Raw genomic sequence first — 18,796 nt, forward strand, 5'->3', positions numbered from 1 at the left:
AATCCCAGTTCTGGTGTGCTAGCATGTGTTTTTACCTCTGCGCCACCTGTGCGGCCAATTGCATGATTATTTAAATCACTAATTTAATAGTTATATTTCATTACTCCATGTTAGTTTTACTCATGTTAAGCTAATGCTAAAGAAAATATCTGCTAATTTTAATGGTTAGGCAATTAAAGTGCCAGAAATATTTACCAGAAAATGACTTTGATGATGAGCTGTTAAGCTTAGTAAAAACATACCTGGTTAACAAAGCATATTTCAAAGCCAGAAAACTGTATCTAGTTTTTACAATGGAGTGTGGATTTGGGTCATTACAATATAAAAAAAATTTTTCTCCCCCTTTAGCGCATCCAATTGTCCAATTTGCATCGTGCTTCCTCTCTGTCTATGTCGAACCCTGCCCTGACAGAGGAGATCGAAGCTAACCAACATCCCCTCCGAAACACTGTCAGCAGCCGGATGCATCTTTGCCACCCACACATTGATGAGTTTGGCGCCACCTAGCGCTGCATGCGGAGAGACACACCCTAAGGGCACCCTCCCTCATCTCCTGTGTAGGCGCCTCTTAATCAGCCGGCAGAGATCGTAATCGCATTCTGACAGAGAGAGACCCACCCCCTCCGGCCCCCAATCCCGCCCCCCCCCCACCTGAACAACAGGCCAATCGTTGTTCATATAGCCGCCCAGCCTTCGACCGGCTGAAGGCAGAGCTGGATTCGAAACGACGCACTTTCGAAATCCAGCTCTGGTTGCAGCGTGTGTTTTTACCGCTGCGCCACCTGAGCGGCTTCCATAATATACATTTTAATAATGAAAAATAAAAAGTAGTATTTTTTGTACTACCTGACCAATTGCCTAATAAGATAGTTTAACTGCAAATTCCCATATTGCAAATAAGGTTAAAAAAAAAGAAGAAAAAAAAAAAAAAAAAAAAAAAAAAAAAAACTACTACAGTACTAGCGGAAATTAAATACCTTAACATAATAAAGCCACAACAAAAACTATTTCAATTAGTGACCGATTCATAATTACCTTAACGTACAACCCCAAATCAGAAAAAGTTGGGACAGCATAAAAAATGCAAATAATAAAAAAAATTGTTTCTTGCATTTACTTTTATTTGATTGCAGACAGGATGAACCTGAGATATTTCATGTTTTGTCTGGTTAACTTTATTTCATTTATTAATAAACATCCATTCCTGCATTTCAGGCCTGCAACACATTCCAAAAAAAAGTTGGAACAGTAAAGCATTTACCACTTTGTAATGTTGCCATTCCTTTTCACCACACATGAAAAACATTTTAGCACTGAGGATACCAAGCAATTTTGCGTCCCATTCTTCCTGCAAACACGTCTTAAGATGTGCAACAGTACGGGGTCGTCATTATTGCATTTTTCATTTTAAAATTCTCCACACATTCTCTATTGGGGACAGGTCAGGACTGCAGTCAGCCCAGTCCAGTACCCGTACCCTCTTCTTTAGCAGCCATGCCTTTGTAATGTGTGCAGCATGTGGTTTTGCACTGTCTTGTTAAAAAATGCATGTACGTCCCTGGAAAAGATGACGTCTTGAGAGTAGTATAAGATCTCAATGTTCTTTTCTGCATTAATGCTGCCATCACAGGAGTGTAAATTACCTTTGCCAAGGATACTAACACAGCCCCATACCAAGACAGACCCTGGCTTTTGGACTTGTTGCTGATAAAAGTCTGGATGGTCCTTTTCGTCTTTAGACCGAAGCACACGGTGTCCATTTTTTCCAAAAAAGCCTGTAATGCCTGTAATGCTGATTCATCTGACCACAATACACGTTTCCACTGTGTGATGGTCCATCCTAGATGCCTCTGAGCCCAGAGAAGTCGATGCAGCTTCTGGACATGGTTAACATAAGGCTTCTTTTTTGCACAGTAAAGTTTTTAGTGGTATTTGTGCATGTAACTCTGTATTGTAGTGCCTGACAAAGCTTTGCCAAAGTAATCCTTTGCCCATGTGGTTATATCAGCTATTGTTGAGTGGCGGTTCTTGATGCAGTGCCGTCTGAGAGATCGAAGATCACAGACGTTCAGCTTAAGATTGCGCCTTTGACCTTTATGCACTGAAATTCCTCCTGATTCATTGAATCGTTTAATGATATTATGCACTGTAGAGGGAGAAATATGCAAATCCTCATTACAAGCCCTAAAATGCCCCTGTCCCAACTTTTTTGGAATGTGTTGCAGGCCTGAAATGCAGGAATGGAAGTATATTAACAAATGAAATAAAACTGAGCAGACGAACTGTCTGAAATCAAATAAAAGTAAATGTAAGTAACACTGCACTTTTATTTTATTTGCATTTTCCATACTGTCCCAACTTTTTCTGACTGGGGTTGTATTTAAAAATACAATATTTCATTTTATCCCCCCACAACAGAGAACCTTGGTTATCCACCCCTTAAACATAGCTAAGCATGTCTGTATGTAGACGCCCAACTGGCTAATGTCACCACTGGGGATTTGAATCCTGGATGCCAGCAGGATTGTGCTATTATAATTTACCTCTGTGCCACCTAAACTAATTTTTTAGTAATTAAACTATTTTGTGCATTAAAATGTTACAAAAAACTTCCCTAATAATTATAATATTGTGATAAACCGTGGTAGTCTTAATTATCTAAATATGGCTAATCAATGTAAAAGCTAAAACCTGCAAAGATCAAACTTATGGGTGCATGAAATGAATTGTCATGAACAGTCAGAACGGTTTAGGAGCAATGAATCTTACCTGGCTTGATGCTGTAGCTTAGTAAGGTCCTCCTGAATTAAAGCAGCAGATGTCTCCACATCAGAAAGGCTGGCAGTGGGGATGTCACAAACTGGAGCCTTCATAGTAACTAATAGTGGTGCGTGCTGGGGTTGCTCATGTTTCATCAGATTGATGAGGATACGATCTTTTGCTATAAAGTACCAAAAAAACATGTTGAGATGAAATGTACAATTCAAACAACAGTAACTACTGTAAATTAAAACTAAGGTCTAGTCCAATTAACCTTTAACAGTTAACAATCCCATACAGGGCCGCTCAGGCGGCGCAGCGGTAAAACACACGCTAGAACACCAGAGCTGGGATTTGAATACATCGTATCGAGTCTCAGCTCTGCCTGCCGGCTGGCCTAAGCAACCACATGAACAACGATTGGCCTGTTGTTCATATAGGAAGTGGGATATTAAGCCGAATAGGGACTCTCTCATAACTAATGCAATTACGACTTCTGCTGGCTAATTGATGGCGCCTGCACAGAGACAGGGAAAGAGTGCGCTGATCAGGGTGTATCTCTCTGTACACAGTGCTGATTCGCATTGCACTCGTCAAAGTGTGGGTGACAAAATGAATACGGCTGCTGCCCACGTGCCGGAGGGGGCGTGGGTTAGCTTCGTTCTCCTCAATCGGAGCGGGGGTCGGCATTAGTGGAGAGGAATACTGGTGCATGCACAATGATAAAATATTTTACCTGATGTCTTCTTGTCTGAGACTATAGTCAAGTTTTTTTTTTATTTGAAACAGTTTTACCCACTGCTTACCCAATGTTTACCTGATGACGTTTTCTGCAAAACCATTTAATCTAATTTTGTTTAGTCTGAGGCCATTTAATTTAATGGTCTTATAGAATAAAAAATTTATTTTTATTCTACCCTTTTTTGCCTAAGAACTTAAGACTTAGAGATGTCTACCACAGAAAAATAGTATTAATTTAAATATACAGTGTATCACAAAAGTGAGTACACCCCTCACATTTCTGCAAATATTTTATTATATCTTTTCATGGGACAACACTATAGAAATAAAACTTGGATATAACTTAGAGTAGTCAGTGTACAGCTTGTATAGCAGTGTAGATTTACTGTCTTCTGAAAACAACTCAACACACAGCCATTAATGTCTAAATGGCTGGCAACATAAGTGAGTACACCCCACAGTGAACATGTCCAAATTGTGCCCAAAGTGTCAATATTTTGTGTGACCACCATTATTATCCAGCACTGCCTTAACCCTCCTGGGCATGGAATTCACCAGAGCTGCACAGGTTGCTACTGGAATCCTCTTCCACTCCTCCATGATGACATCACGGAGCTGGTGGATGTTAGACACCTTGAACTCCTCCACCTTCCACTTGAGGATGCGCCACAGGTGCTCAATTGGGTTTAGTCCATCACCTTTACCTTCAGCTTCCTCAGCAAGGCAGTTGTCATCTTGGAGGTTGTGTTTGGGGTCGTTATCCTGTTGGAAAACTGCCAGTTTTCGAAGGGAGGGGATCATGCTCTGTTTCAGAATGTCACAGTACATGTTGGAATTCATGTTTCCCTCAATGAACTGCAGCTCCCCAGTGCCAGCAACACTCATGCAGCCCAAGACCATGATGCTACCACCACCATGCTTGACTGTAGGCAAGATACAGTTGTCTTGGTACTTCTCACCAGGGCGCCGGCACACATGCTGGACACCATCTGAGCCAAACAAGTTTATCTTGGTCTCGTCAGACCATTTCCAGTAATCCATGTTCTTGGACTGCTTGTCTTCAGCAAACTGTTTGCGGGCTTTCTTGTGCGTCAGCTTCCTTCTGGGATGACGACCATGCAGACCGAGTTGATGCAGTGTGCGGCGTATGGTCTGAGCACTGACAGGCTGACCTCCCACGTCTTCAACCTCTGCAGCAATGCTGGCAGCACTCATGTGTCTATTTTTTAAAGCCAACCTCTGGATATGACGCCGAACACGTGGACTCAACTTCTTTGGTCGACCCTGGCGAAGCCTGTTCCGAGTGGAACCTGTCCTGGAAAACCGCTGTATGACCTTGGCCACCATGCTGTAGCTCAGTTTCAGGGTGTTAGCAATCTTCTTATAGCCAAGGCCATCTTTGTGGAGAGCAACAATTCTATTTCTCACATCCTCAGAGAGTTCTTTGCCATGAGGTGCCATGTTGAATATCCAGTGGCCAGTATGAGAGAATTGTACCCAAAACACCAAATTTAACAGTCCTGCTCCCCATTTACACCTGGGACCTTGACACATGACACCAGGGAGGGACAACGACACATTTGGGTACAATTTGGACATGTTCACTGTGGGGTGTACTCACTTATGTTGCCAGCCATTTAGACATTAATGGCTGTGTGTTGAGTTATTTTCAGGAGACAGTAAATCTACACTGCTATACAAGCTGTACACTGACTACTCTAAGTTATATCCAAGTTTCATGTCTATAGTGTTGTCCCATGAAAAGATATAATGAAATATTTGCAGAAATGTGAGGGGTGTACTCACTTTTGTGATACACTGTATATCCCTAGAACAAGTGCAACATTACTGACAGTATTTTGATGACACATCATACAGGCTTTATTAAACCTATTTAATAATAGTGGACAAAAAAAGAGCACGAACCAGCCTGAGGATTGATAAAGTCTGTGAAGATGGAATTGCTGCTCCCCTGAGAGAAGGATGGCTCACTTTTTACCTTCACCCACAGATTAAGAACTTCATTTAGCTCATGCTGGACTCGCTCAATGTCCAGATATTCCATCCACAGCTCCTAATTGTATTAAAAAAAAACTAATGTAAGATTTTGCATGCTCAAATGCCAAAACACAATTATTTTAAGCTAAGCACAATCACGCTGCCTAGTGGGAAGAGCTTTGGGCTATCAACTGAAAGGTTAAGAGTTTGAATCCAAGCTGCTCAGGTGGCGCAGCAGTAATAACACACGCTGGAACCAGAGCTGGAATCTTGAATCTCAGCTATGCCTGCCAGCTAAGGCTGAGCGGCCACATGAACAACGATTGGCCTGTTGTTCAGATATGGGCGGGACTAAGCCAGATGGGGTCTCTCTCCCATGACTGGTACAATTATGACCTCTCAAGGTGTGTCTCTCCGTACACAACGCTGAGTTGCACTGCACTCCTTAAAGTGTAGGTGATAAGATGCATACGACTACTGCCCACGTGGCGGAGGGGGCATGGGTTAGCTTTGTTCTCCTCAATCAGAGCAGGGATCGGCATTGGTGGAGAGGAAGCATGACGTAATCGGGCAATTGGACGTGCTAAAAAGAAGAAAAAGGGGAGAAAATGCATAAAACAAAAATATTTAAAAAAAGAGTTTGAATCCATGCTCTGCCATGCAGCCACTGTTGGGCCCTTGAGCAAGGCCCATAACCCTCTCTGCTCCAGGGACGCCGTACAATGGCAGACTCTGCGCTCTGACCCCAGCTTCCAAACAAGCTGGGGTATGCGTAGAAAGAATTACGTTGTACTGTACGTCTGTATAAATGACAAATAAAGGTATTCTATTTTATAAACGCACTAAATTTCAGTTATTGAGGCACTACAAAGTGAAACTATTAGCAGAAATACACATTTTCAATATGCAGAAGACAATTAATATTAATTACCACCACAGCAACAGTAAATGTATTATAAGGCACATAGGAAAAATCTCTTACCTGCTGACCCTGCATAATTTTGGCCAGTCTATGGGGATCATAATGCTTTGGTAATGAGGGCAGGTACAATTCTTGTTTTTGTAGATTTTCATCATCCAGCCACACCACAAAAGCACTAAAAAGCCTGAAACAAAAATTATTAAAAGCAGGAGATTTATGATGTTTAATGATACTACTGACATGTGTCATGCTGCTAGTAAACACATCAAAAGCAAACAAAATTACAGCCTTACATGGCCAAAATATGCTATTTTTTAAAAGTAAACAGTATTTGAACATACCTAACCAGTTCAACGTGCAGCTTAGGAGAGGTCATGTACTGGGTAATAGGGGTTCCTGGGGTTATCTCTCCCTCACTGTGTGTGTCGTTAGTTGGGCTCTGAACTTTCAGGGCTTTACCGGCCGCATGGTGAAAGTCACACACCTCCACCAGCCGCTGTCTGAGGTCTTTCAGCAGAGCAATGTGGGCTGCACTGTGAAAGTATCGCTTCCCAATACAACCTTTAGCCTCCAGTCTAAAATTAGAATGATAAAAAACATTTGTATATAAAACACACATATTTATTGAAAAAAGTGACATGATTACTGTCACTGCTTAATATGGATAAATTTGAGCGACGTATTTACAGATCAGCTGCAGTCAACTCGCGAACCATGTACCATTCTTTAAATGCTAATTAATTCATTAAATTAAAAAGATGTCTGAATTGCTTATTGTTAATTGGGCTTTTTTACATCATGTTTTACAGTTTGGTTACATTCATCACAGGAACGGTAGTTATTAATTACACAAGGTTCATCAGTTCACAAGGTTATAACAAAAACTGTCTTGGACAATTTAGTGTCTCCAATTCACCTCATTTGCATATCTTTGGACTGTGGGAGGAAACGAGATGGTTTTTAGTTTAGTTACTATGTTAATGAGCTTATAACCAAACTATGATGTGTCAGTAACAGCATCCTTGTATAGAGGCTTGGCAGTCTTTTGACACAGACTGACCACAAAGGTGCACTGTAAGAGGGCAAAACAGACACAGCGTTCAGAATAGGTAATCACAGCAGTCAAATGACCAGCACGGTGCTTTTAGGAATAAGCAGGCCATCTCGATGCAGACTGAGCATAGCACTAATTATTCTATACATGGAGACTGAGCAAGAGTAAAGATCTATATAATTTTATTTTAATCATATAGTTACCTAGCAAGATCATAAATGAAAAAGTCATACTTTATTAAAACCAAAACATACCCAAATTCTGGGCCAGGCTGTCGAAGATAGAGGTGTAGAAATTTCTGCCAAATGAGAGGCATGAGTGGGTGATCTGCTGGTGTGGCCAGGGCCTGCTGAGCCCATCGATAGACCATCAGCCTCTGCAGGCTGGGAACAACATGCAGTTTTAAGCGCACCTGAGCCTTCTATTCAAGCAAAATGCACAACACAACACAGAATTAGAGAAAAAAGTTTAAGACTTTAGAATAACCTAGTTTACTGCATTTATGTCAAGCCACTTTAATAAATACAAATAAATACAAATGTATGAATAAATATATAAATATATTTGCTATTCTAACAAAAAGTGAGCCTGGCTTCTACAAAGTGAGAAAATATAACTGAATTTAAATAACAGACTCAAGTAAACTGCACCTTGAGAGCCTGATCTGGGGAAAGCACAGGGTTTGAGAGGAGCTCATGCTCAACACAGCGTCGCAGTTGAGAGTCTTCTTCAAAAATGGATTCCATGTTTAAAATTAGCCAAGCAAACCATACCTGATAACAAGTATAATGTTTAGTAATAAACATTTGTTTAGTATTAAGAACATACACCAATCAACCATAACATTACAACCACCTCCACCAGCTCCACTTACCATATAGAAGCATTTTGTCGTTCTACAATTACTGACTGTAGTCCATCTGTTTCTCTGCATGCTTTGTAAGCCCCCTTTCATGCTGTTCTTCAATGGTCAGGACTCTCCCAGTACCACTACAGAGCAGGTATTATTTGGGTGGGGGATCATTCTCAGCACTGCAGTGACACTGACATGGTGGTGGTGTGTTAGTATGTGTTGTGCTGGTATAAGTGGATAAGAAACAGCAGCACTGATGGAGTTTTCAAACACCTCACTGTCACTGCTGGACTGAGAATAGTCCACCAACCAAAAATATCCAGCCAACAGAGCCCCGTGGGCAGTGTCCTGTGACCACTGATGAAGGTCTAGAAGATGACCAACTCAAACAGCAGCAATAGATGAGCGGTCATGTCTGACTTTACATCTACAAGGTGAACCAACTGGGTAGGAGTGCCTAATAGAGTGGACAGTGAGTGGACACGGTATTTAAAAACTCCAATAGTCCAATAGTGCAATATACACACTAACACACCACCACCATGTCAGTGTCACTGCAGTGCTGAAAATGAACCACCACCCAAATAATACCTGCTCTGTGGTGGTCCTGTGGGGGTCCTGACCATTGAAGAACCGCATGAAAGGGGGCTAATAAAGCATGCAGAGAAACAGATGGACTACAGTCAGTAATTGTAGAACTACAAAGTGCTCCTATATGGTAAGTGGAGCTGATAAAATGGACAGGGAGGTGGTTTTAATGTTATGGCTGATCAGTGTATGTCACATACAGAGTTTTAATTCTAAAATCTACATTTCTACACTTTATATTAAAACCCAATTTCCAGAAAAAAACCTGATTTTTAATTCTCTTAACCTGACAGAAGTACAAAAAAAAGATTTCACATATTTTCCCTGACCGACTTCATTGTAATTTGTAAATCTTACTAGAGTTAAAATTTGATGCCTGCAACACACTAAATTTTGTATTTAGAATTATTTCCATACATTTTCAATATGTTTTGGACTGCAGGCAGGTCAGTCGAGCACACACACTCTATGACTACCACGTCTTTTCTTTGTACTTTTGTCTGTTAAATAAAGAGTTAAGAGCATCACAGATTACATATTCTTATTTGTATTTCATTTTACGGAATGTCCAATTTTTTTTCATTAGATTTGTAAAATATATGTAAAATATTACATTACTTTTATAAAAACAGGTTCATTATTAAGATAAAACACATACTTCATCAGTCAGTGCATTGCCCTCGATAAAGGATGGAGTGATGTTCCCTGCCACAATCCATCCCATTAGAGATGACAACAGACCTTTATCCCCATGGTAACCTAAAGCATTCTGTGGAGAAATGTTTGTTGTATTATTTTAACAAACAAGAAGGGTGGAATCAAGTAAAATAATCAATAAATACTAACAATGTACCAGTAATCAAAGCTCAGGTATATACAGTGGTACCTTGTAACTTAATGTCCCCTAAACTCGAAATCTTTGTAACTCAACACCTTTCGTAAAGAAATGTGTATCCTTAAACTCAAAGTTTTTCTTAAACTTGACATGTGTGCACCTGTCGCTTTACTTCAAATAAATGAGCACTTAAAAAATAATAAAAAATAATATTTTATAATGCTTTGCTATCAATGCAAAACAAAAGCACACAGTAAACAGCAGCACCGTGATCCAGATCAACCACACAGCAGCTTAAAATCAAAACCGCTGCTGACCTGAGTTTCTCTTCGTCAAATTGAGACCATTTCTATACTCGTGTGTTGTTCCATTAGTGTTTGTGCTCCTTGTAACTAAAGAAAAATAGCGTATATTGCTTTGGATTAGAGGAACTAAAATTCTGCAGCTCTGATTGGTTTATACAGCTGTTTTTCGGGGCTTGAACCCTGACCGAATCTTTAAAACAAATGAACTGATCCATGGAGTCGTTTATGCATGACACCACAATGAAACAGAGTGAGCAAAATGAATGAATCTTTACCATAGATAAGAGCACAGCTTCCTGATTCGATTCCAGTGAATCATTTGTTTGAAAAGAGTCGTTTCTGACTTGAGGTGAATTGTAGATACTAAAATTGCCTGATGTGTATGTTATGGTGTGAATGTGTTTGTGTGTCTGCTCTGTGATGGACTGGCACCCTGTTCAGAGTGTTTCTGTGTGCCTTGCACCATTCTGGAGCTGGGATAGGATAGGATATACAGTGCCTTGCAAAAGTATTCGGCCCCCTTGAACTTTTCAACCTTTTGCCACATTTCAGGCTTCAAACATAACGATATGAAATTGTAATTTTTTGTGAAGAATCAACAACAAGTGGGACACAATCGTGAAGTGGAACGAAATTTATTGGATATTTTAAACTTTTTTTAGAAATAAAAAACTGAAAAGTGGGGCGTGCAATATTATTCGGCCCCCTTGCGTTCATACTTTGTAGCGCCACCTTTTGCTGCGATTACAGCTGCAAGTCGCTTGGGGTATGTCTCTATCAGTTTTGCACATCGAGAGACTGAAATTTTTGCCCATTCTTCCTTGCAAAACAGCTCGAGCTCAGTGAGGTTGGATGGAGAGCGTTTGTGAACAGCAGTTTTCAGCTCTTTCCACAGATTCTCGATGGGATTCAGGTCTGGACTTTGACTTGGCCATTCTAACACCTGGATACGTTTATTTGTGAACCATTCCGTTGTAGATTTTGCTTTATGTTTTGGTTCATTGTCTTGTTGGAAGATAAATCTCCGTCCCAGTCTCAGGTCTTTTGCAGACTGCAACAGGTTTTCTTCCAGAATGGTCCTGTATTTGGCTCCATCCATCTTCCCATCAATTTTAACCATCTTCCCTGTCCCTGCTGAAGAAAAGCAGGCCCAAACCATGATGCTGCCACCACCATGTTTGACAGTGGGGATGGTGTGTTCAGGGTGATGAGCTGTGTTGCTTTTACGCCAAACATAACGTTTTGCATTGTGGCCAAAAAGTTCGATTTTGGTTTCATCTGACCAGAGCACCTTCTTCCACATGTTTGGTGTGTCTCCCAGGTGACTTTTTATGGATATCTTTGAGAAATGGCTTTCTTCTTGCCACTCTTCCATAAAGGCCAGATTTGTGCAGTGTACGACTGATTGTGTCCTATGGACAGAGTCTCCCACCTCAGCTGTAGATCTCTGCAGTTCATTCAGAGTGATCATGGGCCTCTTGGCTGCATCTCTGATCAGTCTTCTCCTTGTTTGAGCTGAAAGTTTAGAGGGACGGCCGGGTCTTGATAGATTTGCAGTGGTCTGATACTCCTTCCATTTCAATATGATCACTTGCACAGTGCTCCTTGAGATGTTTAAAGCTTGGGAAATCTTTTTGTATCCAAATCCGGCTTTAAACTTCTCCACAACAGTATCTCGGACCTGCCTGGTGTGTTCCTTGGTCTTCATGATGCTCTCTGCGCTTTAAACAGAACTCTGAGACTATCACAGAGCAGGTGCATTTATACGGAGACTTGATTACACACAGGTGGATTCTATTTATCACCATCAGTCATTAAGGTCAACATTGGATCATTCAGAGATCCTCACTGAACTTCTGGAGTGAGTTTGCTGCACTGAAAGTAAAGGGGCCGAATAATATTGCACGCCCCACTTTTTAGTTTTTTATTTCTAAAAAAAGTTTAAAATATCCAATACATTTCGTTCCACTTCACGATTGTGTCCCACTTGTTGTTGATTCTTCACAAAAAATTATAATTTCATATCGTTATGTTTGAAGCCTGAAATGTGGCAAAAGGTTGAAAAGTTCAAGGGGGCCGAATACTTTTGCAAGGCACTGTAGATTTGTATTAGAACTGCTCAATTTAGAAATATTAAATATTTTTGAATATTTTGGGCCCTCTCTGAGGGCATAGTGGGCCATGACAATTTCCTCTGGGTCCTGATCACAGTTCCACCTTGTGCTCTACCTCGTAGCTTTAGATAGTGTTTTGTTTTTGGTTTGATTCACTGAATGAGTCAGGCACTGCAACTGGGTTCAGAATCAATTTGGTGGCGAGTTTGTGTTCCCCCTCACTACCGCATTTACATTTTTTTATAACAACAGTTAAATTACCTTACCATAAGCTCAGTGTTGTAATTTTTAAACATTTATGACAAATTACATATGTTGTAAATTGTATGTGTCACCTTATGCTGTTGGTAGAGAAGTTTATGAAGACATTCCTCCTGCTGGTGAAGAAAAGCGGCGCGGCACAGATGGTCTAACAGAAACAAAATGGTTCTATCTCTGTGCCAGAGGTTTTGCTCAGTCAAAACCTGCAACCAGAATTCTAGCACAGCCACAGCTCCCACACAGCCCGGCCTTGAGCTCTCCAATATGTGAGCCTGGAAAATGACAAAAAACGTTCTTTACAGCACTTCTCTCCCCAATCCTTTAGCTCCAGAAGCAAGCTAACATTAGGGAAAAGTCGGGAGGCCATGGGGGACAAATTCTCTGCTGCTTGGGGTGGTTAGAGGCTGGTTTAGCAGGAGACCAGGGGACAGGTCAGACTGACCAACTGGAGTCAACGACAACACTAGAGGATCATCTGGAGCTGGTGACATGTCTGGAGAGCTGGCTGGAACCTGCAAATCTAGCTAGGGACACATCTGAAGATTCATATCTGGCCAGACAGACATGAGCCAGACAGGGTCTACAACTTATCTGGAAAACTGTAACTGGCAACTCATCTGAAAAGCCGACTGGAATCACCAACAGAGCTAGAGAGCTGGCTAAGACTGGCAACAGGTCTAGAAAGCCGCCTGGGACTAGCAACAGGGCTGGAGGGTGCCTGGGGCAGGAAAAAAGGCCTGTAGGGCCATCTGGGAACAGAGACAGTGCTGGAGGGCTGGTTGGAACCAGCAACAGAGTTGAAGAGTCAGCGGAGACTGGCAATAGGGCTAGAAGAGCAACTGGGACTGATGAGAGAAAAGCAGGACCTGCTGGGACCCATGACAGGGCTTTAGGAGTGGCTGGGACCAACAACAGTGCTGGAGTACTGTGGGAGTGCGACAATGCATAAAATCTGGGCGGCGGCATAGTGACAGCCAGTAGAAAGCCAGTGGCAATGTGGTGACACCCCATTTAAATTTATTAGAGACAGATGCTACAAAAGACAGCGAACCCTTTGTATGCTGCCAGTTCAGCAAACAGGACAGGAGGGTCAATAAGCGTGAAAAGTCACCAGTGGGCATTAGAAATGAGGCAATGTCCCCAGCAGGCACTGGAAGGTGGGAGATGTCTTCAGTAGGCACAGAACAGGAGCCACCACAGAGCAGGTATTATTTAGGTGATGGATCATTCTCAGCACTGCAGTGCCTATGACATGGTGGTGGTGTGTTAGTGTGTGTTGTGTTGGTATGAGTGGATCAGGCACAGAAGCGCTGCTGGAGCTTTTAAATACCGTGTCCACTCACTGTCCACTCTATTAGACACTCCTACCTACTTGGTCCACCTTGTAGATGTAGTCAGAGACTATCGCTCATCTATTGGTGCTGTTTGCGTTGGTCATCTTCTAGACCTTCATCAGTGGTCACAGGACGCTGCCCACAGGGCGCTGTTGGCTGGTTATTTTTGGTTGGTGGGCTATTCTCATTATCATAAGAAAAAAAGGCCAACAACATATGAAGCTCTACCTGGATCATGCTGTTGAGAAGCTTGATGTTCTCACAACTCGAGGTGCCAATAAGATGCTGGGTCACCTTGTGAGTGACCTGTTGGGTTACTCCCTGAGGTGCCCCACTGTCTAATTTAAAGAAAAGGTGGAGACAGTTCAGGAACCTAAAAGACACAAAAGATCAATCAGATAAACACAATAAATGAAATATGCTTATTAACACAAACAAGTAATCCACTCCTAAATGATGCGCATGTGTAGAGTACCACTTAATATACATGTTACCATGACAACAAGCATCCCATGAGTACAGTCACTGTTAACTATTATATACTGTATTTTAAAGTACGCCGCATAAACTTAATCTCTTCTCCAGACCAGTTTTTCGCCCCCATCATGTTTAAATGTATTAACTTTAGCTATGACGCAAATGCACATACGCAGAACAAACTTAAACTTTCCAATTGGGAATGTAATTGGATACAGGTGTTTACATGAGGTGTTTACATTATTTTATATAAATAACGGATTATTTTAAGGATACCTATTCTGATTGAGGCGTAAACATAGATACACTGATAAGCCATAACATTAAAACCACCTCCTTGTGCCGCTCAGGTGGCGCAGCGGTAAAAGAGACGCGCTGCAACCAGGGCTGGATTCAGATACCTGGTATCGAATCCAGCTTTGCTTTGCCGGTTTGAAGCTGAGTGGCTATATGAGCAACGATTGGCCGGTTGCTCATGAGGGACAAAGAACCGGATGTGGGTCTCTCTCTGTCAGAATGCGATTACGTTCTCTGCCGGCTGATTGGAGGCGCTTGCACAGGGATGGGAGAGGGTGCCCTTAGGGTGTGTCTCTCCGCATGCAACGCTAGGTGGCGCCAAACTCATCAATGTGTGGGTGGCAAAGATGCATCTGGCTGCTGGTCGTGTTACGGAGGGGATACGGGTTAGCTTCAATCACCTCCGTCAGGGCAGGGTTCGGCATAGACAGAGAGAAAGCATGATGCTAATTGAACAATTGGATGCGCTAAAAGGGGAGAAAAGGGGTAAAAAAAAAAAAAAAAACATTAAAAAACCACCTCCTTGTTTCTACACTCACTGTCCATTTTATCAGCTCCACTTACCATATAGAAGCACTTTGTAGTTCTACAATTACTGACTGTAGTCCATCTGTTTCTCTACATACTTTTTAAACCTAATTTTACTCTGTTCTTCAATGGTCAGGACTCTACAGACCACTACAGAGTAGGTATTATTGGGGTGGTGGATCATTCTCAGCACTGCAGTGACACTGACATGGTGCTGGTGTGTTAGTGTGTGTTGTGCTGGTATGAGTGTATCAGACACAGCAGCGCTGATGGAGTTTTTAAACACCTCACTGTCACTGCTGGACTGAGAATAGTCCACCAACCAAAAACATATCCAGCCAACAGCGCCCCATGGGCAGCGTCCTGTGATCACTGATGAAGGTCTATAAAATGACCAACTCAAACAGCAGCAATCTACAAGGTGGACCAACTGGGTAGGAGTGTCTAATAGAGTGGACAGTGAGTGGACATGGTATTTAAAAACTCCAGCAGCGGTGCTGTGTCTGATGCACTCATACCAGCACAACACACACTAACACACCACCACATCAGTGTCACTGCAGTGCTGAGAATGATCCACCACCTAAATAATACCTACTCTGTGGTAGTCCTGGGGGGTCCTGACCATTAAAGAGTGAAAGCAGGCTAAAAAAAAGTATGTAGAGAAACAGATGGACTACAGTCAGTAATTGTAGAACTACAAAGTGCTTTAATATGGTAAGTGGAGTTGATAAAATGGACAGTGAGTGTAGAAACAAGGAGGTGGTTTTAATGTTATAGCTGATCAGTGTATATTCTATTCCAATTGAACTATTAGTCGCATTTGGATTAAATGTGGCTACTGTGCTGCTAGTTTTTCAATAATGAGTAAAACATTTTCTTACCAGACTTTGTCAGTAACTGGTTGTAGCAACACAATTGGACCTCCAGGCATACTATGGAGAACATCCAGATTGTAGTTGCACACAATTATAGGGATTTATTGTAAAAAAAAAAATAGGTGTATTTACAACCCCAAATCAGAAAAAGTTGGGACAGTATGGAAAATGCAAATAAAATAAAAATGCAGTGTTCCTTACATTTCCTTTGACTTTTATTTCATTGCAGACAGTTTGAACAGTTTGTCAACAAATGCGTGGGAAAATTATTGAAATGTGTAAAAACAAAGACGAAAAGGACAATCCAGACTTGTTATCAGCTACAAGTCCAAAAGCCTGGGTCTGTCATGGTATGGGGCTGTGTCAGTGCCCTTGGCAATGGTCATTTACACTTCTGTAATGGCAGCATTAATGCAGAAAAGTACACTGAGATCTTAGAGAAACATATGCTGCCTTCAAGACGTCAACTTTTCTAGGGACGTCCATGCATTTTTCAACAAGATGATGCAAAACCACATGCTGCACACGTTACAAAGGCATGGCTACTGAAGAAGAGTGTACTGGTACTGCACTGGCCTGCCTGCAGTACCCAATTGAGAATGTGTGGAGAATTTTGAAACGAAAAATGTGACAACTGACGACCCTGTACTGTTGCACATATTAAGACGTGTTTGCAGGAAGAATGGGACAAAATAAAAGCTGAAACACTAAATCGCTTGGTATCCTCGGTGCCAAAACGTCTTTTATGTGTGGTGAAAAGGAATGGCAACATTACAAAGTGGTGAATGCTTTACTGTCCCAACTTTTTTGGAATGTGTTGCAGGCTTGAAATGCAGGGATAGATGTTTATGAATTAATGAAATGAAGTTGAGCAGACAAAACATGAAATATCTCAGGTTTGTCCTGTCTGCAATGCAATAAAAGTCAAAGTAAATGTAAGACACTTAAATTTTTTTATTATTTGCATTTTTCATGCTGTCCCAACTTTTTCTGATTTGGGGTTGTATATGTTCTGTAGATACTGGTTAGTAAAGTAAGTTGTCCTGCCATGGCATTTGCTTTTTTTTATTGCTTGGCATAAGTTAAACCATGGCAACTAAATGGCAACAGATGACAAGATGCTTCCAGTGTGGATACAGGGCAATAAGTGATCAGCAATTCAGAAGACAAAAGGTAAAAATCACTGCCGGTCTGAATGTAGGGTCAGGTGTTTTAAACCTAGATTCTAACTGTTAAACAAATACTTACTGTTCATTTTTTAGGAGATAGAAGTGGCAGTGGTAAGCCATGGGTAGAATATTTTCCAGCACATGAACAACAGCTTTGAGGTGGCGAGTTTCAACCAAGATTTTTAGCAGCGGAATGCCATCACTGCAAAATTTCTCCAATCTAAATTAAAAGAGACAGTAACCCAGTAGTTAAAATTATAATAAAAAGTATAATGGACATTAAAATGTTTGTAACTGAGCTGATTTTAAAACCTGTGCCCGATGGTACTCCTGTCCAGAGCCAGGAAACAGCCAATGGGAACGCCCGCCTTGAGAGCTTTGAGCACTGGATGCATGATGGGTGAGTCTGTGACCTCTGGCACATTGGGTACACAGTGAGAAGGTAATGGGCACCAGGTATACTGGGGATTCCTCTCATGGGCATGGAGCTTCAGTCGGAGCACGAGGTCCCACGCCCACTGGTTGAAGGATGCCTCTGGAGTCTGGCCAAGCCTCATAATATTAGCTAGATAGGACATCTAAAAAATAAGATCAAAAAGACTGTATAATAAATATATATATTATATATAATAGAAGAAATTTGAAAATATTGACCACAATAACTGCTAAGGCTTCAGAATACGTGACCACACTTTACATAAAATTGCGGTCAACATTACTGTCACCCTAGACTGTATGGTATAGAAAAGCCAATATTTTCAGAAATACCTGTAAGCGGATATACACCGATTTTGTATCATTAGAACATTTTAATAGCATGTCCAAATACATTTTTTAAATGCATTTTCTTCCCTTTGTCTCCCTTTTTAGCGTGTCCAATTGCCCAATTGCGTCATGCTTCCTCTCCACCAATGCCGATCCCTGCTCTGATTGAGGAGAACGAAGCTAACCCATGCCCCCTCCGACATGTGGGCAGCATGCCGTATGCATTTTATCACCTGCACTTTTGACGAATGCAGTGCAGCTCAGCGTTGTGTATGGAGAGGACACACCCTGAGAGCACTCTTTTCTCATCTCTGTTCAGGCGCCATCAATCAGCCAGCAGAGGTCGTAATTGCACCAGTCATGGAAGAGAAACCCCATCTGGCTTAGTCCCGCCCATATCTGAACAACAGGCCAATCGTTGTTCATGTGGCTGCTCAGCCTCAGCCGGTAGGCAGAGCCGAGATTCGATACGCTGTATTCGAAATCCCAGCTCTGGTTCCAGTTTTTACCGCTGCGCCACCTGAGCGGCCATGTCCAAATACATTTAATAAAAAGTTATAAGAACATTTTTTCTTTTTAAACCATTTTCTGTCTGTTGGATTTGTGCTTTGGATTTGTCATTATTCTGCCATCGGACTTATGTTATACCCTCAACCCACCAACACACTCACCAGCTTCACCCCACTCACCATGGATGAGGTTGCACAGCTCCTCTCATCCAGCAATCCCACTACATGCACACTCGAACCTATACCATCCACCATCCTGAAAGACATCTCACAGGACCTAATCCCCTTCATCACACCCATCATCAACAACTCCCTGACATCAGGTGTTGTCCCTACTGCTTTTAAGAAGGCTCAGGTCATTCCCCTTCTTAAGAAACCTACACTAGACACTACAGACATTAACAACTA

General features: G+C 41.7%; 1 protein-coding gene across 1 annotated transcript in view; it reads right to left on the reverse strand.

Annotated features, from left to right (window-relative positions):
• epg5 (ectopic P-granules autophagy protein 5 homolog (C. elegans)) overlaps positions 1-18,796 on the reverse strand; it is an 85,656-nt gene that overhangs the window by 27,429 nt on the left and 39,431 nt on the right. The window contains exons 17-27 of the mRNA XM_063017964.1: positions 17,427-17,692; positions 17,194-17,334; positions 13,994-14,138; positions 12,506-12,703; positions 9,575-9,685; positions 8,126-8,248; positions 7,730-7,896; positions 6,763-6,996; positions 6,482-6,605; positions 5,428-5,575; positions 2,770-2,941 (exon numbers count right to left, since the gene is read on the reverse strand). Of these exons, the coding sequence (XP_062874034.1) occupies positions 2,770-2,941; positions 5,428-5,575; positions 6,482-6,605; positions 6,763-6,996; positions 7,730-7,896; positions 8,126-8,248; positions 9,575-9,685; positions 12,506-12,703; positions 13,994-14,138; positions 17,194-17,334; positions 17,427-17,692 (1,829 nt within the window). The remainder of the gene's footprint in view (positions 1-2,769; positions 2,942-5,427; positions 5,576-6,481; positions 6,606-6,762; positions 6,997-7,729; positions 7,897-8,125; positions 8,249-9,574; positions 9,686-12,505; positions 12,704-13,993; positions 14,139-17,193; positions 17,335-17,426; positions 17,693-18,796) is intronic.

The sequence above is a fragment of the Trichomycterus rosablanca genome, chromosome 21, assembly GCF_030014385.1.
Source record: "Trichomycterus rosablanca isolate fTriRos1 chromosome 21, fTriRos1.hap1, whole genome shotgun sequence".
Taxonomy (NCBI): Eukaryota; Metazoa; Chordata; class Actinopteri; order Siluriformes; family Trichomycteridae; genus Trichomycterus; species Trichomycterus rosablanca.